Below are 27,206 nucleotides of genomic sequence, written 5' to 3'. Positions count from 1 at the left end.
AGTTTGGCTTGACCAGTAAGATGGCGGCTCCCAGTCCTGAATAATCCAAGAAACACAATGATAATTTGCCAGAAGGTAACCGTTTGCAAAATTGTAGCTGTTGATGATAAGAAGAACAAATTACCCAGTGAGAACAAAGCTATGACAGAACACTGCTTGAGATACGGAAGCTTAATGTGTGTGTGTGTGTGTGTGTGTGTGTGTGTGTGTGTGTGTGTGTGTGTGTGTGTGTGTGTGTGTGTGTGTGTTTGACCCTTTTATTGATTTAAATATCGACACAAATGCCAGAAAAATCATCGAACATTTTCAGAATATTTGAGTCTCGCAGTTTAATTCAAAGAAGCAAATTTAAAACCTTTCAGAGAGAAAGGTAAAAGAAAACAGAACTTCCTGTCGATGCCGACTGAGCCTGAAGGGAACAAGTTGATCACAATATATTTACGAAATGAGCACAAAGTCTCAAAATGCAGATAAAGTCTGAAAAAGTAGTCTGTTTTTCAAAAAAAGAAAGGAAACATAAGAAATATGACAGCAAACAGGTTTTTGTCGTTCAAAAATCTTTGTAGAGAAACTATAATTTTCATGTAAACAACTGAGTGAAACAATGTGAATGTCTATTATCTCCATATTTTACAATCACTACTAGTTTCCGTCCAAATTTATGGCAAATTATAATTTAATTTTCGAGAAAATCAGCGAGAGAAAATACAAACTGGTATTAAGAGTTGGTTTCCGACATTTCCTCTTAATATTGAATTGATAATTTAATTTTCATGACCAAATTGAAAATCTGCATAAAAAAAGTGAATGAAACTCACCATATGGTATCATTTTCTATCAACAACTTGTCAGATCGGTCAGAATGAAGTCATCCATCAAAACTCCGCTTGTAACGACCTTGTTGGTGTTGCTACGGAAACAGCTTGGATCCAACTTGCTATTAGCTGTTTCGAAGCTTTATAACCACATTTATCTTAGTAATGACAGAATCTTTATATCATATTTACAAGTTTCGTATCTCGCAATTATTCGATAGTTTTCAGAATTGTGAATAAAACCAATTTTCTTTTCTTTTTTGGTGAATGCAAAGCTCTTCCAATGATCTTAACGGAACTGTTAGCTTATTTGCATTCACTTCCTTCTTACATGTTTGTTTGTTTACATAGATCACCATTAGCAACAATGGTGGCTTTCCTTCTTGCCCAAATAATGTTTTTACATTCAATAAATTTCAATCAATAGAGCAACAAACATCCTCTAATTCCAAATAAATCAATGGAAAGCTTGCCGTCTTTGGCTTCTCCATTTCTTGTGCGAATAAATAAAATCTTAACATTTTATTAAAGCTTGTTCTACAAGACCCCGTCACTCGATAACTTATTGAGTTTTTTTCATGGTAAAGAAATGGATTCAACCTCAAACCTCCGTTTTTAGACTTTGTGCTCGTTTCACAGAATCATGTGTGAGTGTTTATGAACAGTGTGAGCGAGAGGCCTGGACACTGAGACGAAGCTATAACAGGTGAATAAGCTGCAGCAGTTCTGTAAACAAAAACCTCCGTCTTCATCACAGAAGAGCAAACTTCCGGTCGTGTGATGCTAAACCATTTATCGTCGTTAAGAAGGTGCTTTACAGTTTTTCTTTGTTTCATTTTCTTGCGTGTGTCTTGACTTAAACATGGTTTCCTTAAATAACTTTTTGACAAATCCTGTGAATGTGGAGACCAAATGAACAAACAATCGGACCGTTTGCTGTGATCAAGCAGTTTGTCTCATGTAACTTCAGTTTATCTCTTAAAGCTGCTGAACATTTTCCAAACGACGCCGTCAGTTTTTGCTCGGATTTCCTTCCTCCGAGGCAGCAGCTGGTCTCAGGTCAGATTTAATGAAAATCAACAAGCAGAGACTTGAAACTTGCTTTGGATCAATTATCTTTATTTCAGATTTATTTATTGAATTTCAATTGTTTTTTTTGTTTTTTACCTTTTCTTCAATGATTCAATGATGAAGGAAAACATGACTGAGGGGGAATTCTGTGTTTTGTTATATATATAAAAAAAACTTTTTATCCAACTTGCAAACCTCATTTGTCAGAGTTTAAGCCGAGTTTAAGCTTTTTTTGGATGTATATATTTTTACTTTTCCACACTTGGTTTTCAATCATCTCCGTACAATATGAAAATAGATTGGAGAACTCTTGAGTTTAATAATCATTCACAGTGATCATAAAGTCTACGTTACTGTTTTTCAGCTCTACGTTATCCTGATCATAATGTTAAAGTTTAAGTGCAGATTGATCGGTAAATTCACGCTACAATATTTACTATTATATTGTTAACACCACTGTCAAAATAAACGTAGACTTGATGTTGACTTTGATGGATCACACAATTTAGCTGCATTTTAACTGTGAACTTTTAAGCAAAGTCTGCAACATTTGTGCTTTCTTTCCAAAATGTCACAACTTTTGAATGAATGAAACTTGCTCAACACATCCAACCGCCCTTCAGGATGGTTCTCTGACTTTTTATTTAGCCCCATCATCAGGTCAACATTTCAATGTGTCCAAAAGACAAAAAAACTGCAGAACTAGTGACATCATTAGCATCAACTGGACTTTGTATTTACTGCTAATTAGCACATGTTAGCATGTTAACATCAAGATGTTAGCAATGTCACTGTGAGCAACGTTTTCCCAAACTTTGGGATTAGGGAGAAAAATATTTGACAATTATATGACAATTATTTTTTTTAAACGCCTCCAACCCTGTATCCATTTTTCTTTATACGTAAATGCTCCATACAAACACCTCCTTTGTCTAGAAGTTGCAGATTGATTGATGGAAAATATTATTGGTTGAAACTGGTTTGTAGTAGCTTACGTAAGCATACGTCATATTTTGTTTTACAGGAGAAAATATGAATGGATTTTGATTTAAAAATACAAAGAAAACAGATTTTTTGTAAATTATTTTGCATATATTGTTGAATAGGTGCACAGTTTGAAAGGGGATGTGATCTAAAAGGGTTTAAAAGGCATTTGTGACAAGTGTTGACTGGGTTTATCTGTTTTTAGCAAGTTTCAAGTCTCTTAGAAATTTTGGCTTCTAACCAGTTGCTGCCTGAGTGGAACAAAATTAATTAAAATAACTAATGGTTGTGATTTGGCAGATGGTTGGCTGTGATGTGAAACAAAACATGCAGACAATTTATAATAAGCGTCTACAGCATACAAAAGCTAGTTAAATGCACCTTTAATTTAAAAAAGAGCAGCAATCAGGAGTGAAGGCCTCTGATATTAAGTCTGTCTGTCTGTCTGTCTGTCTGTCCGTCCGTCTTACCTCTCTCTGCTGTGTTTCCTGTCAATCAAGCTTCATGATACTGCTGCCATCCGTTGTAGAGAAGATTTCCCCACATTTACTTTTTCTATCTTTGGCGAGGAAAGTGAACCAAAAGCAGTCGGTGTGTGTCGGCGCATCGTCTCCGGCCGGCGCTCACTTCAGCTATTAAAAGGAAAGTGCCTGAAGCCTCCTCTTCATTTATCTCCTGATGTATATTTCAGAAAATAACAACTGTGTAAAAAAAACAAAAAACAAGAGCAAAGGTTGTATTCATTGGTTTGTCTTTTTTATATAATTCACATTTTTAACTATGTAAAAAACAGAATATATATATATATGTATATGTATCAAGTGTATGATGTACATTTTCAGTTCTATTTTTTTATTGTTTCTAATATGATGGATGTAAATCTCTTCTGAGAGAAAAAAAGGCAATGAGACGTGTATGAATACAAATACATCATCTGCAAACTAAAGAAGCAGCCTGGATAGTTAACACTGTGTATGTGTATATGTGTGTTTGCGTGTGTGTGTGTGTGTGTGTGTGTGTGTGTGTGTGTGTGTGTGTGTGTGTGTGTGTGTGTGTGTGTGTGTGTGTGTGTGTGTGTGTGTGTGTGTGTGTGTGTTTTCTGAGACAATCATACAATAATCTTTAACACAAAAGTCCTCAAACATGTTCTTTGTATTTATAAACTGGTTTTGACGAGTACTTTACCAAACTTTGGGATTAGACATTTTTTTTATGTTACTTCAGCTTCAATGACAAAAGTTAAAAACAAATTTGGGGGGGGGGGGGGGGGGGGTGCTATCACACGTTTAGTGATTTATAGGCAGTCATAAAAAATGATATATTTTGGGGCTGTTTTTGCCACATTTTAGGATATAGGGATACCATTGGGATTATAGAAAAATAAAACATTTACGTATATATCAAGTTTGGGGGCACTATAACACAGTTTTGTGGGCTGCACAAAAATGTGCAATTTTGGGGCAATTAAACTTTGTGTCAACAACACATTTGGAGATTGTTAAAGTTAAAAATGTTGAGTTTGTTCTAAAACACTTTTACACTTAAACAAACTTTTTAATTTATAACACCCCCCAAAAAGAGATGTACCAAAGGCTGTGATAAAGGCTTACTGTAACAAGCTTTTGGACTATAAAAAATGTGAAAAATTAAGGGAATGTTATGTCAAATTTTGGGATTTGGGTGCACTTTGATAAACAATGGGTTGTAGAAAAAAAATAAAAATTTGGGAATCTATAACGAACTTTGGGATTAAAAGAAAAAGAGAATGGCTTGATGATGATGATGACGATGATGATGATGGCGAAGGCTCTCTGGCTGCAGCCTGGATGCTGTGTGTACCGTTTACTGATGGTCGGGACACGAATCAGGATGTTATTGTGCTGTATAACAACAGAAAGAGACAGAGAGACGGCATCCTGTGACAGCCGCAGGGAGAGGCCGTTTCCCACAATGCCTGTGGACAAATGGAGCTCCTCTATGTTTGCGTGTTTGTGTAGGTGTGTGTGTGTGTGTGTGTGTGTGTGTGTGTGTGTGTGTGTGTGTGTGTGTGTGTGTCTTGGGTGGGGACAACAGCTCTGTTTGTGATCTAAATATCTGTTTACCACGAGTCACAAACACAGTGACCTGGCGCCGAAATAACAACCAGTTCTCTTTTCTAACTCGTCACATTCAGACGTTTAGTCAGGAAGCCCGACACGTCAAACTGTGTCGCCCCACTACTTAGGGTTAACGTTGTAAATTTGGAAAAAAAAACACTTGGTTAGGTTTAAGAAAAACATTGTGGTTTGGGCTGAAATAAGTGTGCTTGTTATGTAAGTCCTGGTTTCACACGGGACACGAACAGCGTTATCCTGGGTGAAAGTTATGTGTTTGTCCGACCCGTCCATCCACTCTTTATTCATGAGTCCAGGGAAATTAAGTAAACAAGTCGCAGTTTTTGCGGTGCCGCGTTTAGATGCGAGCTTTCCTTAGAAATGTAAAGTTTCTTCTTTTAAAGATTAGTTTATACTCGCCGTAGTGAAGGCGCGCGTGCCAGGAAATGACCTAATTCCGGTCGGCGCTTGGTCGTGCACCTTATGAATTCTTGTAACTATGTGATCAAGTGACTGTCACAATTAGTTCACTGATAAAAACACTATTTAAATGTCTGGGGATTATACAAAGAAGGCCAATTCTTTTTGAGATGCTTAAAAAAAAAAAAGGTGGTCTTAAAAATCTACATTTAAGTGAATATTTTGCAGCCAAATCAAATTGTTTACAGGGTATTGAACCTTTGTTTCATTATAATGCTTATAATATTTTTTGGTTTCTTTACAGGGCTTGAATATGAGTTATGAGTTTACAGATAATTTCAATCCCTTCTTGTTATTGTGGAGGTAAGTTTATGGCGTTTTGCCGGTTAAACCTACAGTCTATAGGCATATCTATTGGTTACGCTGGTATTTTTGATTCGTCATTGTTCATTTTGTTACAATGAGTACAAACGTCTTCGTTCGTGCTCGGAGCTCGCGGAGGCTTAAGCTACGTTGCCAAGCGCGAGTATTAACAAAGCTTCTCTTTACTTTCTATTTAAGGATACTTTTGACAACAATGTTCAGGAGTTTGGGAAGAATCTGTGCATTTCTCCGCCTAACGTTAGCCTAAAATGGCAGCTCAGTTTTTAACCACCAGGGGGATAAAAACCCCAAACAAACACCTGATTAATGATTAATTGATCAAGTTGCTATGACTTATTAACGGTCAGCTTACCAAATATGGTGCATCGCAAGAAGTTAAACTAACCAATATGATACATATGATAGTGCACTCTTAAAGGTGCTACTCTGCCTCTATGCGTACTTAGTAATTTTACATTTTTAAATGCAGAACTTTTACTTGTAACAGAGTATTTCTGCAGAGTTCTATTGCTAATATTACTTGAGTTAAAGATCTAATAACTTCTTCCACCGCTGCCGACTGAACTGTCAGCAGTCAAGTTGCATCGTGGGTAATGTGGGCGACAGGAAGAAGAATGCATGGATTACATTTTTTCATAGAAAAAGAGTCATAAAAGTGCAATGCGACTTTGGAAATAACAGTCGACAAAACAATTTCATCACTTATGTTTGCTGATGAAGATCTTGAAATGTGATTGAAAACTCCATAACAGCTACTGAATGGAATGAGATTAATATCAGCTTACTCATATCATTCTTGGAAAAAAAGACAAATTAAATTGTGTTGGATGATTTTATATTTGAGGTCAAACAAAAACTCTGTTGGTTATTTATTAGAAACAGCTTCAACCAGTTCTTGAATGAGCCAACGTGAGATTAGATCAAGTTTAAGTGACAATCTGTCCAGAAGATGTTGAGATATCTTAAAGTGTCAGAGAAGACGGACAGTCGGGTCCAATCAGATCAGATCGTGTTCATTCAAAGCTGCAGAAAACAACACACACACACACACACACACACACAGTGTTTGAGAGCAGGATGGTGGGGTGGGGGGTGTTCTGGCGGGGTTGGTGGTCCATCACAGTCACATTTGTTTCAGATTTCATCCGCGTAAACAAAGCGAGGCAGGCAGACTCACTGGGGCCTCAGTAAATCAGGCCCAGACGAGAGACCCGACCCGCTGGATTCCTCACACTCTGCTGGGGGGGGGGGGGCACACACACACAGAGAGAGAGAGAGAGAGAGAGAGAGAGAGAGAGAGAGAGAGAGAGAGACAGAGAGAGAGAGAGAGAGAGATTTTCCAGCCTTCTTTCCAGTGATTAGGTGTCTTTTTATCGTTTTTCCTTGAGTGCATCTTCAACTCTAACCCAACTTCTTTTTTCTTCCAGTGAGTTAAATCAGAAACATGTAGTGTAGTTTGGACACTGGATGTGTGTGTGTGTGTGTGTGTGTGTGTGTGTGTGTGTGTGTGTGTGTGTGTGTGTGTGTGTGTGTGTGTTTCTACAGTAGCCCAAAACGGACAAACCAAGAGAGAACCTTTCGCGTTTTTACATTACTTGAGGGCCACCGTAGTTCTCTGACACATTTGGAAATGGAGTGGTGAGCAGAGGGGCATTCAGTTGGTTGCAATCTGAAACCTCACCACTAGATGGCACTGAATCTTTCACACTGGGCATTATAGTAAAAGTAGCAATATTACTCTGCAAAAAAGTAAATAAGTAAGTCCTGCATTTAAATTTTGAGCTGGTCACTGTAGTTTTTAAATCAAACAAACAGGAGGAATTAAAGCATTTTTTGGGGACTATTTTCAGCGGCGTATTAATCCACATTCGGTGCTCAAGTGAGTATTTGTGTCAGCAGGATGGTGAATGTTTACCTTTCACAGACAACAACGGACAATGACGCAGCAAAAGAAGATTTCTATTGACAAAAGGTCAAATATAGAACATCATCAGGCCTCATCTTTTCAAAAGAATCAACTCAGACACTGAAGGCGTGTCCCTACTGAACACAGGGAGGAGATGCGATGGCACCCAGATGGAGCCGGAGTCACTCTGGTGCATGAATTCCCGTTACCGTGGAGACCACAGCGAGCGGGAATTCCTCAGCCAGCGCCCGGGAAACCGTCCCACATCAAAAAAACAGCCGGCGTCTGAAGTTCGGTTGTGCAACAGTGACGCTCTGAAGCAGCAGAGTCCATCCTCCAGCAGACATCCCATAATGAGACACGTACTCTGTCCGTCCTCCAGAGACCATTACGACCACATGAGAGAGAGAGATGAACGATGTCATCGCTATTAAAGACAACACACATGAAGACACAGGAACACCAGGCGTCTATAAATCATTTGCTTTATTTTTTAAATCAGCGGTTGGCAGTAATGCTTTTAACAAAACATAAAAAGGACGAGCGGAAAAAAAAAAAAAAAAAAAAAAAAAAAAGTAATTGTACTTGGCACTTGATGACCGTGTTCGTCAAAAGGAAAATTATACATTTATATTTATATATGTGAGTCAAGTGCCTCCGATATACACATAAGAACTGAGAGGGAAAACCACAAATACCAGCTTTTTTACGTGGATTTTCCGTTTCCTGACACCAGATTCTTATTAATATTACAAATAATATTTCAGTAACCCACACAAATCACCTTCTCCTGTAACCCCCAAAAAACCCACAAATTAATCTTCAGTACAGCCGAGAACAGAGAAGGAGAGGCAGGTGTGGTCATGAGGAATGAGAAGGAAAAAGAAAAATTCAAATGGAAAAGTCTTACGTTTTCTAAATGTCCTACCAGAGCGCAGATTAAATGTTTTACACAAACATCCCAGAATGATCTCATTGGCTGAACAGAGTAAGTGTTTATGGCTCAACTTCACACAATTGTGTCTAGATTGCAACTGACGCCGAGGCTCATGGGAACTGTAGTATTTACAGCCACTCAACATTCAAAAAGAGATGATTTTGAATATGCTAAAACCTTAAACAAATGGCCTTTTTTTAATCTCGTAAATTATTCATGTTTAGTAAAAATATATACTTTAAAAAGGACTTCATAATTATTATTTTATATCATTGTTGGGTATTTAATTTTAATATTATTCAAAATGTCTGGTTTCATTTGCCTCACTTGAAATGTTTTAATACTGGTTCAACCATGTAAAACACTTTGTAACTTTGTTCTGAAATGTGCTCTATAAATAATGATTATTTGTATTATTTATTATACTGATTTTGGGAAATACTGTGTGTTGGCTGATACAAAGTATAAAAGCACCATAATGAATTCAAACTTCTACCATATTTTTCTATAATATCAATATCGGTGAGACTGATATTTCTTTTCAACCAATGAGATTGTTCCAGAACTGTTTGACTCTGTTTCCACACCTCCTTTCCTCCTTCAACACCAACACATGGAACTATTTCCTATTGGACATTTCCTTCTTAAAAAAAAAAAAAAGAGGATATGTTTCTTTTTAGCCCCTCGACATCTGACCCAGGACCAGCCAGCCAAATTTGTTCACCACGCTTTTAAACTTGTAGTTTGATAGCAGTGACTGATTCCAGATGAGTTGTCGAGGTCACCACAGTGAGCGACGGGGAGTGATACAGGTCAACAAACAGCTGTACAATCAGATATATAACAGTCCGTCAGAGAAAAAAGAAACCCTGGTCTCCTGTGAAACGACAAGCACATCAATGATCAGGAACATAAAGACAAAACAAACACACCTTTAAAAAAAAAAAGAAAGAGAAAGAAGCTAGTGGAGCGTCGGTGGAATTTAAAGCATGGTGCATTATTGGCACGAGAGAAACGAGCCGGGATTCAGAACCGTCATATTCAACGTATCAGGGTTCTGAATCACCCAGTGGCATTTCACAAAACCGGTTAAGAAAAGAATGAATACAAACTTTCTTATAAGTGACCTTAAAAGGTGGGGAAAAATAAACGTGTTTGACTTTTCATTTTAGTCGATTTAAAAATCAGGTAAAGCAGCTCCTACATATCTTTCACATACTCGTGCATGGGTCACAAACGTGTCAAATCGAACACAAGAGGAAGTGACGTCACGTTCAAATCACAGCTCGTTTGTCGCAAATTTGGTAAAATGGAGTTCTGCTCAGCGACAGTGTGCTCAGTGCTGCCCCTAGTGGCTCGAAGCTTAATTACAGCCGTGTCGGTATACATCATGATTGGAAGAGGCCTTTCTCTGTCAGGGTAGTCGTGTTTTTTCTTCCACCTTACGGGTCACTAAAAAAGATTGTCCACCATCCAGTGAGTTCATACTTTTAATTTAACTTAATTCTAAACAGCTCGGTGACTGAAATGTCTGAACGTTTGGATGTAGAGCTGCAGGTCGTTGATATGTAGCGTGACAGTCCTGCATCACTACTAAGGAATGACTCGATGCTTCGTGATCGTTAATGGAATGGAAATCCTCTGTGATGTGCGAAGAAACAAGAAACAGACACAAATCAAACCCATTAAAAAGCTTCAGCTGGTCCGTTTCTCTGCTCACGGCCACAAATCAAAACTTCCAACGCTGTGATTCCAGAAGAAAGCGGGGAAACTAAAAAAAAAAACTAAAAAAAAACACTGAGAAACCTCATGGGTTCCCTTGAGATGTTTCCCACGTAATCACCTCACATCTTCACTCTGAAATCTTGTAAAAGATATGAACTTCAGCCCTCAAACAAGCAAGCAAATGCCCCAACAAAGACGAACGAGGTGCTGGGTGGAAAAGCGGCGGCCTGCCCTCCTGCACCTTCAGTACAGTGACTCATTCCCAAACATTAAACAGGAAATGGGGGGGGGGGGGGGTGTTATTTGATGATCGGTATGTTAAAGAGACACAGTATGTGATGATCCATTTGTTCTGATATCTAATCTCTGTAATGCTCCGCGCTGTGAGCATTATCTCTAATGCCGCCGTGTGTTTTGACAGATTAGGTGGCACATTTATTTTTTTCCCCCATTGCGATGGGAACGGGGGGGGGGGCTCGGTTTGGAAAGGAACTCAAATCCCAGCGCTAATAGTAATTATTGTCCTAGTCTGTTAACTTGAAAACAGCCAGGAACTCAATCTGGCCTCGTATGAGAGGCACACAACCCCAAAACACTCGCAGATGTGCCGGTCAAAAAAAAAAAAAAAAAAAAAGGATAGTTTGACGTTGAACAGCCTGTATTTTTTTTAAAAAAGTCACGGATAATGATATCATTTTGGGAAATACACTTATTTTCTTTCTTGGAAAGAGTCAGAAATAACATTGATATTACTCTCAAGTCTGTAACGGTAAAGTAAAGCTACAGCTAGCAGCCAGTTAGCTTAGCATAAAGACTTGAAACGTAGGGAAACAGCTTTGTGTGTCTGAAGGGTAACCTCTAATGCTCACTGATTATGCATTTGTACAACAATTAAAACAAACAAGATATCATTAATTAGCTAAATCATGTTAGCTTACTGCTATTAGCGCACTGTAATAACTGGAGGTGACTCAGATGAGCTTATCAATATTTTATCACCTCCTCTCTTGTCTGCTTTACGGTTGCTGGCTCTCTACCTCTTTCCGGTCTAAATTCGGCTTTACCAAATAAAAAAAAAAGGCAAAAAAAGCCCCAAAATAATCTTGATATACCAAAAAATAGCAAAGCAAATAATCTCCCTAAAACGTATCGCTGGTGCTAGCAGCCGAATTGTGTTACTGTGGACAGAACCAGGCTAGCCGTTTCCCCCTGCTTACAGTCTTTATGCTAAGCTAAGCTAACGTCCTCCTGGCTCCAGCTTCATATTGAACGGACAGATATGAGACTGGTGTCATTCATGTCGTCTAACTCTCGCCAAGAAAGCACATATTTCCAAAAATGTTACCCTACTTCTTACCCCTCATCCCTCCATCCCTCCCTACCCCTTAGCTTTTCAAATTGAGCGTGAATTGACGACACGGCGTGACCATCCGGACACATCAAGGTAAGCGATGCGTGGAGGGGGAGGAGATGGAGGGGGTGTGAGTGGGGAGTGTGTTTTTGTTTGTTTGTTTGTTTGTTTGTTTGCGTTTTATCTGACGGTGACTCCGAGCTTCTCCAGCACCCGCGTCCCTTTCTCCTGGTACTCCTCCCGCGTCATCCAGAAGTTGTCCTTGTCCTTCATGATGTCGGCCAGCACGGCGCCGCCCAGGAACACCATGTGTTTACGCCGAGGGGGGTCCTCTATCCTGATCTTGAATTTCTGCGGGCGAGAAGAGGCGGAGAGAAAAGGCAGAGAGTGTCAACAGAGAGGAGGCGGAGATAATAACGTGTTGAAATCCCCCACCCGCCGCCCTGTGAGGTCCGTAAAATACACTGATTGTCTTTTAATTACAGGTTGGAGGGTTTTTTTTTTTTTTCTGTGTGTGCGCTTCCTCTCGAGGAACAATGACATGTTACGTTTTCATCTTCATGAGACCATGACACAGAGACCTTTTCTGAGGTGTTGAAGGCATTAATTAGACTGTGGCTTCAGTTCCCCCTAGTGGCAAATATAAGTATTGCACAAGAAAGCTCTGGGGAAGAAGCAGTAGTATAAAGTGTATTTATATATTTACTGCATTTCTGTTACTGATCAAGCTGATAAAGTGAGTTTTAACATCGAAAATCTAAATAAAAATACGATACAACACTCCCTACCACTGTATCTACAACTAACTACTGTACATGAGCTACTTTCATGAGTTATTATTAGCAGTAAATGCTAAAAACAACAACAACAACAGAACTTGATGCCATCTTCCTCACCAGACACTAAATCTTAAGAACACGCCATCACAATGTGATGTACAAAAATACTCTTTCACATAACTGGACCTAATTTGATTCAGAGCAAACCTATTTTATTGGGCAGCCACTGATCTGTCATTTTTAAGTTGATCAGTGAGACCTCGTGTTTTGGTACTCACCGATAGTTTGTCCACGTCTCCCTTCAGCACTCGCTCCAGGTACAGCTGCTTCAGTTCGCGCTCCAGGCGGGACGGCAGGCCGGGATACATGGTGGAGCCTCCGGACAGGACGATGTGCTTGTAGAACTCAGACCTGATCAGAAAAAAACCACCCCAAATGATGTTTGTTATAAGGTCACTCCACCCTGGCTGTCTGTGAGAAGTCTTCCTCTTGACAAAGTATGTGTAAATGTGTTCTTCATCATTATTCAGTGTCATATGAACTTTTTCTAAGAATGAAAATCAATGCAAACAATGGACTGCTGGAAAATTAAAATACGTCAGCCCTAAATATATCATAACTCAAAAGTTTTGAATTTGTAATTGTCTTATTTTGTATTTAAACTTTTATACAGTATAGTTTTGCTCTCTGCTTGAGAAATTTAAAACAGAAAACATGTGACTCAAAGAGTAAACTATCCCGAGTGTCTCTGCTATATTATTTATAAACAGCTTATATATATATATAGCTCTTATATATTACTTTCAATACCTCACGTGAGATATAACTTTTAATTACTTTTCAATATCATTGCCAATATTACTCTTAATATCATGCACAACATTATTTTTCCATTTTAGTTTTTATTAGGCACTGTTTTTATTATTAGTTCTTATACACTTAAATTTTGACTTGTTTTAATTCATATGTTGTTGTAAATTATATTTTCCCTTTTTAGTTTAACTACTTTACTATATTTATCTTACTCTATGCTACTCTATCTTGCTTTGGTGTCAGTATTATTTTATACACTTATTATTTATCACTCAATTGTGAATATATGTTTATATATTAATTCTATTGTTTTTCTTATTCTTCTGTTATCATCTTTGATCAATCTCTGGCACAGGAATTTCCTTCTGGTTTAATGAAGCTCTCTCTTATCTTATCTTATCTTATCTTATCGAATAAGAGGATCCGCCCCTGCCAGCTCACCTGGTGTCGATATCTGCGGCCTGGATGGTGTTGAAGAGCAGCTCGGCCACGCCCACCCCCTCCACGTTGATGAGGTGAGGTTGAAACAGAGCCTCTGGGGCTTCAAACCTCTCACCTCCCACTTTGATCAACCTGCCGTCCGGGAGCTGAGGAAACACCACAAAAAAAACCCGCCTTCAGAAACGTAACGACGTCTTGATACCGTTAAATACTCTCCTACTGCGACCTCCTTATCAGTGAAGCAACAGATAAGGTTTATTAACCAGCCGTGACTGACCGTGTACGACTCCACCAGCACCGTTGTCTCCAGCGCCAGCTTCTGCTCCTGCTCGATGTTGTAACCGACGTAGCACAGGTTCTCCTTCATCATCCTCACCGTCTCAAAGTCCGCCGAATGGTTGAAGGCGTAACCTCGCAGCAGCAGCAGCTGGTGGACAGAGGGGACGGGAATCATGGGTATTGTTATCATTGAATACAACTACATCAAGGTAACACCTGTGTAAAAACTACTGGGTTCACATTTCTCAAGAACTCGACAACATATTGACAAAAGTGCCATTTGTAATTTGTGATGAGACATGTAGGGTAACTGATTTAAATATGATTATGATGCAAAAAAAGATGGTAAAGATTATGACTAGTATTAAAATATGAATTATACTGACATTAAATTGGGGTTTCTTTTGAAAGAACAGGGTTTTCTTAAATACTGAATGCTGATGGGACAACAGCAATCCTCAGTTTCAGGATTTTTTTGTTGATTTTTTATTTAAATCAAATGGCACCACCTTTTGCAAAGAATATGTTGCTGTTCATTTAGTAAAACAGTACATGTCACTTTAAAATCAAAAATGAAACAATGACAGCAACTGCATCAGAGGACGGTCTGCATTTTTCACATTTTCAAGACTTGAAAATGAAAGTCAATCTTAAACAAAGTTTTTAACAAAAAATTGAAAACGTATAATTCAAGTTTTACAGTCAATATCAAAGGCTTTGATATTAAGTTAGGTAACTTAAGACATTTTCACTGACACACTGTTCTGCCAACAGTCTGTTCAGGAAAAGACCTTTGTAAAAAGATTATTTCATTTTAAATGATTCACGTCTCTAGTGTTTTTTTCATATTAAAGTTACATTAACTTTCAGAAAATATTTTGCATTGATGACTTGTTTATGGTACAGAATCTCCCAAACACACTATATGACACCCGAGTATCAAATCCGTGTGACTGTTAACCATGTAAATAAATAAATAAATACCATGGGCATTAATCTGCTGCTATTGAAACTACCACTATTATTGGGAAACACAGCAGTAACACATACTTTGTATCATAAGGTGCTTGCATTTCCCGCATATTCACCAAATGTCAGAATAGAATGTAGCATTAGGGGCAACATTAAAGCAGTCCATCACTGTGTTGGGCTGCCGGTCGGTACCTTGATGAGGTAGCGCGTTATGTCCCTCCCTGCGATGTCAAGACGTCGCGTCAGATGGGGCAGCGAGAAGCCCTCGTACACCGGACAGATGTGAGTGACGCCGTCACCGGAGTCCACCACCACCCCCGTAAGCAGCCCTAGAACAAAAACATACAGAAGACGTGCATCGTCAATGTGCTTGTGCTTACTAGTAGGACACCTGTTACAAATGTACTGTATAGTATGTGTATTTATTGTCTGTGTAGTTGTATAGTATGTATTTACTGTATAGTATGTGTATTTATTGTCTGTGTAGTTGTATAGTATGTGTATTTATTGTCTGTGTAGTTGTATAGTGTGTAGTTGTCTGTGTAGTTGTATGTATGTATTTATTGTCTGTGTAGTTGTATAGTATGTGTATTTATTGTCTGTGTAGTTGTATAGTATGTGTATTTATTGTCTGTTGTAGTATGTGTATTTATTGTATAGTATGTGTATTTATTGTCTGTGTAGTTGTATAGTATGTGTATTTATTGTCTGTGTAGTTGTATAGTATGTGTATTTATTGTCTGTGTCTGTGTAGTTGTATAGTATGTGTATTTATTGTCTGTGTCTGTGTAGTTGAGCTGCTGCAACACTTGAATTTCCCCCATGGGGATCAATAAAGGAATATATATAAATAACCACTGCTCATTAGCATTGCTCTCCAGCACCACCAGTGGTCAAACTATGTAGACCTAGACACCCTAGTATTAGCATTCAGCTAATTGCTTTTGCTAAGTAACACATGCATGGATTGTCCTCAAAAAATGTAGGCTTTTCTAGTGTTACGGAGACCAACAAACCTTGGGCGTAGAGAGTGAGGACGGCCTGGATGGCGACATAAACTCCTGAGAACTGGTACGTTTCAAACATCACCTGGCAGGAGAGAAAAAACAGAAAGTATCAGCTAACTACTGAGGTGCAATATAGATTTATGTTTTTGTGTTTCTGACACGTTATGCAAACTTCCAAAACCCATTTTCAGTAACAATTAGGAAGACTTTCGTTACAATTAGGGACGTGTCACACTGCTCCCATCTCTAAGGGCCAAAATTAAAACATCTATAATGCTGCCAAGTGCTGCATCCTTCCAGTCGATTATTCGACTAATCAGACATTAGTCTACTAAGATTTCTTATGTCGATTAGGCTTTTTGGGGGCCTTTTTTCATGCTGAATGACTTATAACCAAGAAATGTAGAACAAATCTCTGGTAAACACAAGATCTAAAGTGGTGCTTTTGTGTAGAGAACCTCAGTTTTACAGATCTGTCAATTTAATCAACTAATGATTAGTTGTCAGTGTTGTGAGTGTTATTCAAATAAGAGTTTCTTTGGTTGAGGGAAGTTCCTTATTACACACAGCCCACCTCTATAATCTTTTCTCTGTTCTTGGTGGGGTTCATGGGCGGCTCCGTCAGAAGGATCTTGCAGTCTTGCGAGTTGATGTTGAGCTTCTCGGGGCCGAAGGTGTAGTCCCACAGGTGCTTCATGTCGTCCCAGTTCCTGACGATACCGTTCTCCATGGGGTAGTTCACCTCCAGCATGGAACGCAGCTCGCTGGCCTCATCCCCCACCATCAGGTCCTGCGGGAGGTCAAAGGTCAACAATTCAGCAGACTGAGAGGCAAACTTTGGACCAGCGGCTCTTAACCTGCCGCTTTGCTTCACTATTGTTGCGGTGGATCACAGCCACAAGGTTTTCATTTGAGCAGCTGATTCATCGTGCAGGATGACCAGAACTCCACACGGCTTAATATTTGCTAAACTGCTGGAAGTATGAAAGCCCAAACTGGTAAAAGGAATATCAACACACTTAAATCTTTGCAGTTTTACACCTTATTTGAACTTTAGGTCTAACAGACCTTCATCAGAGCATAAAGGATTCAACCATGGGCAGGCAGGTAAAAGTAACAAACCCCTTTCCAGTCATTGAATGCAACACACCTGTGCCCACCCTGGTGGTGAAGCCTTTAAGTACTGAATGGAGTTACGTTAGACATACAAATGGAATGTGCCGATATCTCTTTTTATCAAGTAATTTCCCTCTTGTCTGACTAAAGAGAAGTGAAACATTGAAATTAGCTGCTACAGTTTATGGTTAAGGTCTAAACTAGCACAATTGTAGAACTCCAATATAACACGGCAAAAGAATCCCTGCGCTATCATACATGATCACTTTATCCCATTTTGCCCCAGCCGTCCTGATGGATCCAAAGACGTACGTGTGGTTCCAAGGATTTTCAATGTTACCTTGATTTCAATGTTGCCAACTTTAGCCGTGGAGCGGATGATTGGCCGGCCAACCAGCGCTGGGAAAATGTGTTCGGGGAAGTTGGAGCCTGCATAGCCGCACTTGACAAACTAGGATGGGATAGAAAGAAGAAAAGATGTATAAGCATGTGTTAAAACTTTCAAAATAAAACGGTAAATACAATACAACGGAGCTAAATCCTGTATGTTTCAAGACGGGAAAAATAAGAGTCAGAATTGGTAACTGTGAACCACAATGTGTATATAAGACACAAAAAACTGCTGAGGCTGAAACTACACATCAATTCTTAACTACAAATTGTTATTCTCATAAACAAACATTCCTTTAAGGCTTGTGAGCAATCTAATTATATACTTTGCATGACTCCATCTTCACCTCATAAACCAAACATGACCTGTCAAACAACATCGCTCCCTGCAGTGTTTTTATTCTCTGGTTATTAAAAGTCCATTATCACTAAGATATCATATCAGATCAGAACTGGTAGTTTTCTGAACTCTCTCCTTTAACATGCTTTGATAAAACATGCAATAAAAACTATTTCTTCATTGCAATGTTTCAAAATGACTATTGCTTCATACTAAAACGATTGTGTTTTGAAGCGTATACAGGAAGTGAGGTGAAGTCAGCAGTAGCTTTATGAATCAATGTCAGCCCACCACAGTAGATGAGCTGAGCAAAACATCAAACTGTATTCAGTGTGGATCAGTAATGCATGGACAATGTCTGATTGGCTTAATAAAGTCAGTAGGAACTATGCAGTTCCAAGTACAATTACTCAAGTACTAAACTTAAATAAAATTCAAGGCACTATTACTTAACTTTAGTTTAGTACTCCACTACATATGAGAAGTTTTCATAAGCTTCCTGTTCAGAGAAAATCATACAGTACCAGTCAAAAGTTTGGACACACCTTCTCATTCAATGGTTTTTCTTTATTTTTATTTTTTTTCTACATTGTAGATTAATATTGAAGACATCCAAACTATGAAGGAACACATATGGAATTATGTGGTAAACAAACAAATGCTCAACAAACCAGAATATGTTTTATATTTTAGATTCTTCAAAGTAGTTGAATGAGAAGGTGTGTCCAAACGTTTGACTGGTACTGTATATATACATACATACATACAGTAGTTATATTTTTACATACATACATATGTACTTTTGCTCTGGTTTATGCTTTAAGATGCTTGTTTAAGAAAGGAGATGCACTTATGACTTCTGGTGACTAGTAGTTCTCTTGAATACCTATGTTGAATACACTTCCTGTAAGTCGCTTTGGATAAAAGCATCTGCTAAATGACTGTAATGTAATGTAATGTATATATATATATATATATATATCTCCAGATGTATTCATTTTGAATATTTGTAATAAACTGAAGGATGAAGTGTTTTTTTCACAACCTTAAAACATCCACAGCAGTAAAATGCAGCAGTCATTTCAATCCAATGAGAATAATACACAGCTAAAAGTAAAACACCGAGAGGGAATATTCCACAATGTGCAATGAGTATTCTTTTACTATTAATACTACACTTGCATACTTCTATTTAAGAACATTTCTTTTAATAGCATTAGGACTTTGCATGAGTGCTGTTACTGCAGTAGAGCAGCTGAACACTTCCTCCATTCAGCCTGGTGAGGCCTGCAGCAGATGACAGGCTTCCTTACATGGAAGAACTGCCTCCACTTCCGCATCCCAGCGACTCTGTGAGGGCGGGGCCGAGCGGCTCATTAGCATAGCTAGCCTAACCCAGCTAACAGGGACCAAACAAAAGCATTTTAATTCACCTTTTAACCCCAATTAGTCTCCCCATCTGCTGCTATGCACCTCTGCTTCAAACTCTGATTATAAAACCCATAAAAAAAATACCAGGAAGCTAGCTAATGTGGCTAACGCTACCAAAGCTAGCGGCTAGCTGACAGCACATCACGTGACCAAAGTTACCAAGCTAAGCTAACTAAACAAAGCTAGCTAAACTAACGCATAGCTTTTAGTTTAGTTTTAGCTTTTAATGAACTATATGATGATGGTGTACTGATACTAATAAACAACACAGGGGGGGTAAATGATAAATGTCACGTTTCTGCGGATGAATGAGCTGAATCCAGCTGACAGACACATTCCTCACACCGCCCAGACATGCTAACGCGCTAGCCTCGTTAGCTCCCCGTTACTTCCGGGAGTCCAGGTCTCTACGTTTTTCGTATCAATCCGCCGCATGGAGGAGACCGGAGCGCGGCCGCGGAGGGAGAGCTGACTGCGCACACTAATGTAGGACTTACCCCGGTGCCGTTGTCACAAACCACGACTTTTCTCCCTTGACTGTCCATGTCTGTGTTTCCCTTAATTCAGCCGAAAGCAGCGAAACCCCCCCCTCTGCCTGCACTCTGATGACGTCACTTTAAGCATCCGCCAGAAGCGACACACACACACATACAGACGTACGCACACACACACTGGGGGTGGGACTCCTTCACAATAAAAGCCTCCTATAAATGGAATTGTACTGGAAGAAGCATTCAGATACTTTTTTTATTTTTATTTTTTTATCTGAAAAACTTTTACAAACCCCAGAGGAAATGACAGTTTTACAGTATAATACATTAAATATATAATGTTTTAAGGTTGTGAAAAACACTTCATCCTTCAGTTTATTACAAATATTCAAAATGAATACATCTGGATATATATAATATATATAATATATATATATATATATATATATATATATATATATATATATATATATATATATACAGTACCAGTCTAAAGTTTGGACACACCTTCTCATTCAACTACTTTGAAGAATCTAAAATATAAAACATATTCTGGTTTGTTGAGCATTTGTTTGTTTACCACATAATTCCATATGTGTTCCTTCATAGTTTGGATGTGTTCAATATTAATCTACAATGTAGAAAAAAATAAATAAAGAAAAACCATTGAATGAGAAGGTGTGTCCAAACTTTTGACTGGTAGTGTACATTTTTTCTGGTTTTATTTATTTCCTCTCAATTTATTTTATTTTTCATTTTATACTTTATTTATTTATCTGTAACAATTTGTGTCCTTGTTCTGCTGAAACACCTGAATATCTGGTCCAATAACTCGTCCAGTAACTTAATCTACTATAAAGTACAGTACCAGTCAAAAGTTTGGACACACCTTCTCATTCAACTACTTTGAAGAATCTAAAATATAAAACATATTCTGGTTTGTTGAGCATTTGTTTGTTTACCACATAATTCCACATGTGTTTCTTCAATAAAATACTTTTTTTTATTTTTTTAACTACTGTAGTATCACACTTTGAAAATACTCCACTACAATTAAAAGTCCTGCATTCATTATTACGGGAATGATTTAAAATCTGAAAAATTTTACCCCAGAGAAAATGACAGTTACAGTATAATACATTAAATATATAACAGTAAAGTATTTTTTTAGTTAAAAAAGTTAGTGTTGCAGTTTGAAGATTTGAAATTTTTTTTAGGGAAGAAAGGGGTTTCCCACAAACAATTTAACCATTAAAAATAGAACTGCATGTGCTGGCTCATTATCTGTCAGTCTAATTAAGTACCCTACAAATTGAACTTTTGAAAATTACTCTTGAGTATTTCAATTTCATGCAACTTTATTCTTTTCAACCCAACTACATTTATATGACAGCTTTAGTAACTTTTCAGATTAGAAATGTTCAGACCCTTTCTGTCCACTGAAAACCATGTTTCTCCACATTTGATGATTTTTAATTAGATTTTTTTTTACTTTGTTCAAAAAAGATGTACCATTGCAATACTTCGCTAACATTTAAGTACCATAAAATATATATATTTTTTGCTACGGTGTGACTCTGGTTTTAAAAAAGTACTTTACTGTTAAACAGTACCAGTCAAAAGTTTGGACACACCTTGTCATTCAACTACTTTGAAGAATGTAAAATATAAAACATATTCTGGTTTGTTGAGCATTTGTTTGTTTACCACATAATTCCATATGTGTTCCTTCATAGTTTGGATGTCTTCAATATTAATCTACAATGTAGAAAAATAAAGAAAGAAAAATAAAGACAAACCATTGAATGAGAAGGTGTGTCCAAACTTTTGACTGGTACTGTACTTTTTTTTTTCAACCAGAGTCACACCGCAGCAAAAAAATATATATTTTATTGTACTTAAATGTTAGCGAAGTATTGCAGTGGTATATATTTTTTGGGACAAAGTAAAAAGAAATGAAATTGAAATACTCAAGAAAAGTGCGAGTATAAGTCCAATTTGTAGGGTACTTAATTAGGCTGACAGATAATAAGCCAGCACATGCAGTTTTGATAAATATTTTTAATTCTGGGAACCCCCTTTCTTCCCTAAACATTTTCTTTCAAATCTTCAAACTGCAACACTAACTCTTTTGGCCACTTGGTGGTAGCACAACAAGCTGTAATCACATCCAGTTGTTGTGGTGAATGTGTTAGCAAACAAGTTGCTCATTCACACGTCCAGCAAAAAAAGAGCAACATTATTTGAAGTTGTGTTTTTGCCCACTTGTTGAATATAAATTGTGTATTCTATATAAAAGAACCTGTTACACTAGTCATTTGATAAATATATTCCAGCATATTTGCATTCTGCAGCATTGAACTACTGTATTATTGTTTACAATTAACAGAAAGAGTCTGACATCTAGAGATTGTATGCTGTTGGTCCTTATTGTATTGTTAAGATATATATATATTTGTATATATTTTATGTACTTGTATGTATTCTATAGTAAAGTGTTTATGTTTTTAGCTGTATTTCTATTTCTGTGTAAGTACAATGGGCATCGGTAATCAATTTAACAGATTGATTTTGAGTTTTACATTTTTAGTTGAAAGGAGCCTTAACACTATGCAAACAAATATAATGTGGAGGTTGTTTGGGATTTCTTTTTAATCATTTTTTATTTTAGTTGTTTTTTTCCCTCTGCTACAGGTAAATATTGCTTCTTTTGGTTTTGGTTTATGATGCTGTTATACATACTGACAGCCGGCATTGTTCTAAACAAAAATAAAGAAATGTTGAGTTTGTGGTCATTTTTATTTGACCTGTAGCTATTAATATCTATAACAATAAAATCAACCTTATCTATCAGTAAAAGCTGCTCAGTCACACCATTGAGAATTATTTTTTTCCTGACAAACTGTAGGTTTTGGCCACAGTAACACAAGATATCACATTAACCATGTGTCTACCAAGTACTGTAGTGTGAGTCTCCTGATCAAAATGTTTTTTAATACAAAGTTACATGCTACTCTACAAACCAAGAGGATTTTATTTTCCATCTTCAAACTTAATTCAGAATGCCTCAGGGTGAAAAACAATGGTAATACATGATATATTCAAAATGCATTAAGTATAGAATGAAATATAAACTCACTAATGAAATAATTCCAATTATATTGGTAGCATTGAACTTCATTGGTGCTGTAACTATTGCCAACAAAATATTTTTTGCTTAATTTTGGTTAAACCAAATTTCCAAGTTTCTCATGTGCTACTGTTGTCCAATAGATACCCATTTAAACCATAATAACCAGTGATGTTTCATCTTTCCAAAAATGGCAAGACGTTTGAGGCTATTGTTCAGAGGTTATTGGATAACAGGCAGCCTTTCCTCTCCAGATGTGTCCAACCTACCCATTAGGTAGTGTACAGTTCATCAGCTGATGAAAACACATTAAGACACATATATAACCCTCAGGAGTTGGTGGAGACCTAAAAAAAGATTTAAAAGAGAGTGAATATTGGCTTCACATTAATCAGGAGGACACAAACAGAACTCTTAGTTAATGATTACATTGCTTTGGCTTTGCTGGATGTGGAAATAAGTGACTAACAAAGCAGGAAACCTTTCCAACAGAAAAGGCGGAGCAACACTAAGGAAAAGCTTCAACGTCACATTCCATAAATGAAACTGAAACTTTTTCAAAGCAACTGCAGAGCTCCAACTAAGGCGAGTGTTTCTGTCTAAAGATAATACAAAGATAATCAAGATCAAGTCTCTGTTCCACACTGGTGAGTACAGCTGTTATTTATTACTTCAGCTTTTCTTTGTTTCTCTACTCAGAAAGTTCAACCTTTTCATCTTGTCAAAAAAAATTGCGATAAAAATTCTTACTCATGAAAACATAAATAAGGTGATGTACTTTGAGTATAGTCCCAGGTACAATAATGATATTGTGAATGAATAAAACAAGCAGACTGGGACTAAAATGGAAAACAGATAAGGAGTGATGAGTATTTTGTATATAAATCATAGTGTTACCTTTTTTTTTTTGTTAACATGACATTTTTAATTATGAGATTCAGATGAGAAATAATATGTGATCTTGTGGTATAGTAACGTATGGGGAGACAAACAAATATGACATGGTGAGAATTATGTAACTGGGACAGTTAATCCACAGGTGTAGTGACACACAAGCTTTGAATTGGCCACAATGTAGTGCACACATACAGTAATAAAGGTATTCAAAGGGTTTATGGGTTATTTTCCAATGCATTTTATAAGCCAGATTTATTCAACATTTTTATGTAAATAATTGTATGGTCTGAAGTTCTTCCTTAACCATAACTTTTGAGAAAAACAACCAAACAAGTAATCATTTCAGTCTACTGTCTGCATAACTTTTACTTCAAATGTAATAAAAAGGGGATTAGTATTTGTTTTCCGGCCTATTAAATCGCTTGATAAAGAAATTACTGTCCTATGGTCGTTTTATGCCCCACATTTCCCAAAACATTTTGCAGATTTTGTGAGCTGTAGTGAAAAAGAATACTACAAAAAAAAAGAATTCTGCAACTAAAATTGCTGTTTTTTTCACTTTTGTCACTTTTGTTCTCAATGTGCAGATATGGCTTCCGTCAGCAGTCTGCTCGCTGAAGATCAGTTTCTGTGCTCCATCTGTCTGGATGTGTTCACTGATCCGGTCACTACATCATGTGGACACAACTTCTGCAAAAACTGCATCAATGAACACTGGAATACTAGTGACCAGTACCAGTGTCCAATGTGTAAAAAGGTTTTCATCTCAAGACCCGAACTGCACGTCAACACTTTCATCTCTGAGATGGTTGTTCAGTTCAGACAGTCAGCTCAACAGAAAGCCAGCAGCAGCAGCTCAGAGCAACAAGAGTCCAAACCAGGAGAAGTTCCCTGTGACGTCTGCACTGGAACCAAACTGAAGGCCCTGAAGTCCTGCCTGGTGTGTCTGGTCTCCTACTGTGAGACTCACCTGGAGCCTCATCTGACAACGACAGGCCTGAAGAGACATCAGCTGATCGACCCTGTGGAGAACCTGGAAGGCATGTTGTGTACGAAGCACGATAAACCTCTGGAGCTGTTCTGTAAGACCGACCAGACATGTGTCTGCATGCTCTGCACTGTTTTAGACCACAAGATGCACGAGTTTGTTCCTCTGAAAGAAGAATATGAAGAAAGGAAGGTCAAACTGGAGAAGACAGAGGCTGAAATTCAGCAGATTATCCAGGAGAGACAATTAATGATTCAGAAGATCAAACGGTCAGTCATCGTAAGCAACAAAAACACAGACAGAGAGATCGCAGAAAGTGTTCGGGTCTTTACAATCCTGATGAAGTCTGTTGAGAGAGGCATGAACGAGCTCATTGAGACAATTGAAGAGAAGCAGAAAAATACAGACAAACAGGCGGAAGAATTCATCCAGGAGCTGGAACAGGAAATCTCTTTGCTGTCCGAGAGAAGTGCTGAGGTGGAACAGCTCTCACTGTCTGAAGACCACCTCCACCTCCTCCAAAGCATCCCGTCCCTGTATGATGTTCCACCCACCAAGGACTGGAAAGAGGTCAGCATCCATCCATCAACACATGAGGGTACTGTGGTGAGAGCTGTAGCTCACCTGGAGGAGACACTCAGTGAAGAGATAAAGACGCTGGTTGAAGCTGAGCTGAAGAGGGTCCAGAAGTATGCAGTGGATGTGACTCTTGATCCTGATACAGCTCATCCTGAACTCATCCTGTCTGATGATTGGAAACAAGTGCATCATGGTGATGTGAAGAAGAATCTCCCAGACAACCCAGAGAGATTTTGCACTAGTCTTTGTGTCTTGGGAGAGCAGAGTTTCTCGTCAGGAAAATTTTACTATGAGATTCAGGTGAAAGAAAAAACAGAGTGGGATTTAGGAGTGGCCAGAGAGTCGATCAACAGGAAGGGACTCATCACACTGAGCCCTGAAGATGGCTACTGGATTATATGGTTGAGGAATGGAAATGAGTACAAAGCTCTTGATGACCTTGATGTCAGTCTCTCTCTGAAGTCTCAGCCTCAGAAGGTGGGGGTGTTTGTGGATTATGAGGAGGGTCTGGTCTCCTTTTATGACGTAGATGCTGCCGCTCTTATCTACTCCTTTACTGGCTGCTCCTTCTCTGGGAAACTCTTCCCTTACTTCAATCCTGGTCTTAATGATGATGATAAAAACCCCACCCCTCTTATCATCTCTCCTGTCAATCAAAAGTAAACCGATCACTTCATTGTCTTTAAAACAGATTCTGTATCATACAAGGTTACAAACAAAGCTGTGGACTATTGTCTCATAGCTTTGACCCAAGAGCAAGTCATGAATTTGATGATTTCATACTCATATGTCCCGTGACTTCACTTGGAAATGAGTCACCTATGTTGATGGACTTCCCCTTCCCAAAAAAGAGGAAGATTCTTAACCGGACCAACAGCTTAAGAGAGAAGACTTTTACAGCATTCACATCATTATTCGTTATTATCATTTATGCCTCCAAAGACATTTTAAAGCTTTTGAATATCTCACCTAAATGGAACCTAAATGGAATACAGCTATTAATGATATTTATCACTCCTGTCAAAAGCAAAAATGTCAACAATGAGAAAGCTTGACAACCCTTCACTGTGGTTATGAACAGAAGGATAGTACTGTTCATAAATGTATATTCTGTATGGCTAATCAGCTAATTGGTGTGAACTAGCTTCCGTTCTTTACAGCTTCATGCTCCAATAGCCATGTTGAGTGTTTTCCTAATAGAGTTTCTATTATCAACCTGTTTGAACCATGACACTGGGTTTTTCTTTCTGTGCTTTATTGGTATCTACTGCTGTACTGTATATAACAAAACCAGGACCACACACTGTCATTGATAGTTTTACAATATATGTTTTACATTATGTTAATATACATTTAAGCATTAATCAGTTGCTGTTGGGACTTGAAACACAACATTTAGGACTGCCAACTGGATTGTCAAGATTTGATACCAGCACCAAACTGACTTGATCCTACCTCTGAAGAGGTCAAAACTCCCACGAGATTCTGTTGCATATAGAACATTATTGTTTAGACCAACACGTTTCTGCTTCATCAGGGTTATCCGTTCCTGACTCTGGGCAAAATCTACAGATACATTATATTGTTATGTTCATTTTTAGCAGACTCTGAGTGATGTGCTTCATTCTTGATACATGTAGTGAAGACATTATTGGATGGTTTCATGATATTAGTACACACATTTATGGTCCCCAGTTTATTTTCTACATCAAATAATGTATACTTTATACTTATATAAAGGAACAATAAAGGAAATGTAAATGTGTGTTTTTTGCTTGACCTGAGAGTTTTATATATCTAATAAAAAAAGATCTCCATAAAACATCCGACTTATTCAGTTTTGTGTGTATACAAATTGATTTGACAA

The 27,206-nt window shown here is 37.9% G+C and overlaps 2 protein-coding genes across 2 annotated transcripts; one reads left to right on the top strand and one right to left on the bottom strand.

Moving 5' to 3' along the window:
• Positions 1-8,141: 8,141 nt before the first annotated feature.
• actr2a (actin related protein 2a) lies at positions 8,142-19,910 on the bottom strand. The gene is made up of 9 exons (XM_054605037.1): positions 19,752-19,910; positions 17,434-17,544; positions 16,552-16,767; positions 15,987-16,059; positions 15,163-15,299; positions 13,997-14,146; positions 13,720-13,865; positions 12,744-12,876; positions 8,142-12,037 (listed from the first exon to the last, which is right to left on the bottom strand). The coding sequence occupies exons 1-9, from the start codon at positions 19,797-19,799 to the stop codon at positions 11,867-11,869; spliced, it is 1,185 nt and encodes a 394-aa protein (XP_054461012.1). The 5' UTR covers positions 19,800-19,910; the 3' UTR covers positions 8,142-11,866.
• A 3,533-nt stretch (positions 19,911-23,443) lies between these two features.
• LOC129096280 (E3 ubiquitin-protein ligase TRIM21-like) lies at positions 23,444-27,141 on the top strand. The gene is made up of 2 exons (XM_054605027.1): positions 23,444-23,522; positions 24,360-27,141. Exon 2 carries the CDS (start codon positions 24,362-24,364, stop codon positions 26,000-26,002), a length of 1,641 nt encoding a protein of 546 aa, XP_054461002.1. The 5' UTR covers positions 23,444-23,522; positions 24,360-24,361; the 3' UTR covers positions 26,003-27,141.
• Positions 27,142-27,206: the final 65 nt, after the last annotated feature.

This window comes from Anoplopoma fimbria, chromosome 9 (assembly GCF_027596085.1).
Source record: "Anoplopoma fimbria isolate UVic2021 breed Golden Eagle Sablefish chromosome 9, Afim_UVic_2022, whole genome shotgun sequence".
In the NCBI taxonomy this organism is placed as follows: Eukaryota; Metazoa; Chordata; class Actinopteri; order Perciformes; family Anoplopomatidae; genus Anoplopoma; species Anoplopoma fimbria.
This window is presented reverse-complemented; position numbering and strand designations above follow the sequence as displayed.

Excerpts from the sequence above, each read along its gene's own strand:
- LOC129096280 (XM_054605027.1), top strand. The coding sequence starts at position 24,362 with ATGGCTTCCGTCAGCAGTCTGCTCGCTGAAGATCAGTTTCTGTGCTCC.
- actr2a (XM_054605037.1), bottom strand. The coding sequence starts at position 19,799 with ATGGACAGTCAAGGGAGAAAAGTCGTGGTTTGTGACAACGGCACCGGG. Across the intron at positions 17,545-19,751 it reads TTTGTGACAACGGCACCGGG|TTTGTCAAGTGCGGCTATGC; the intron begins GTAAGTCCTACA and ends ATCCCATCCTAG. Across the intron at positions 14,147-15,162 it reads TAACGCGCTACCTCATCAAG|CTGCTGCTGCTGCGAGGTTA; the intron begins GTACCGACCGGC and ends TCTGTCCACCAG.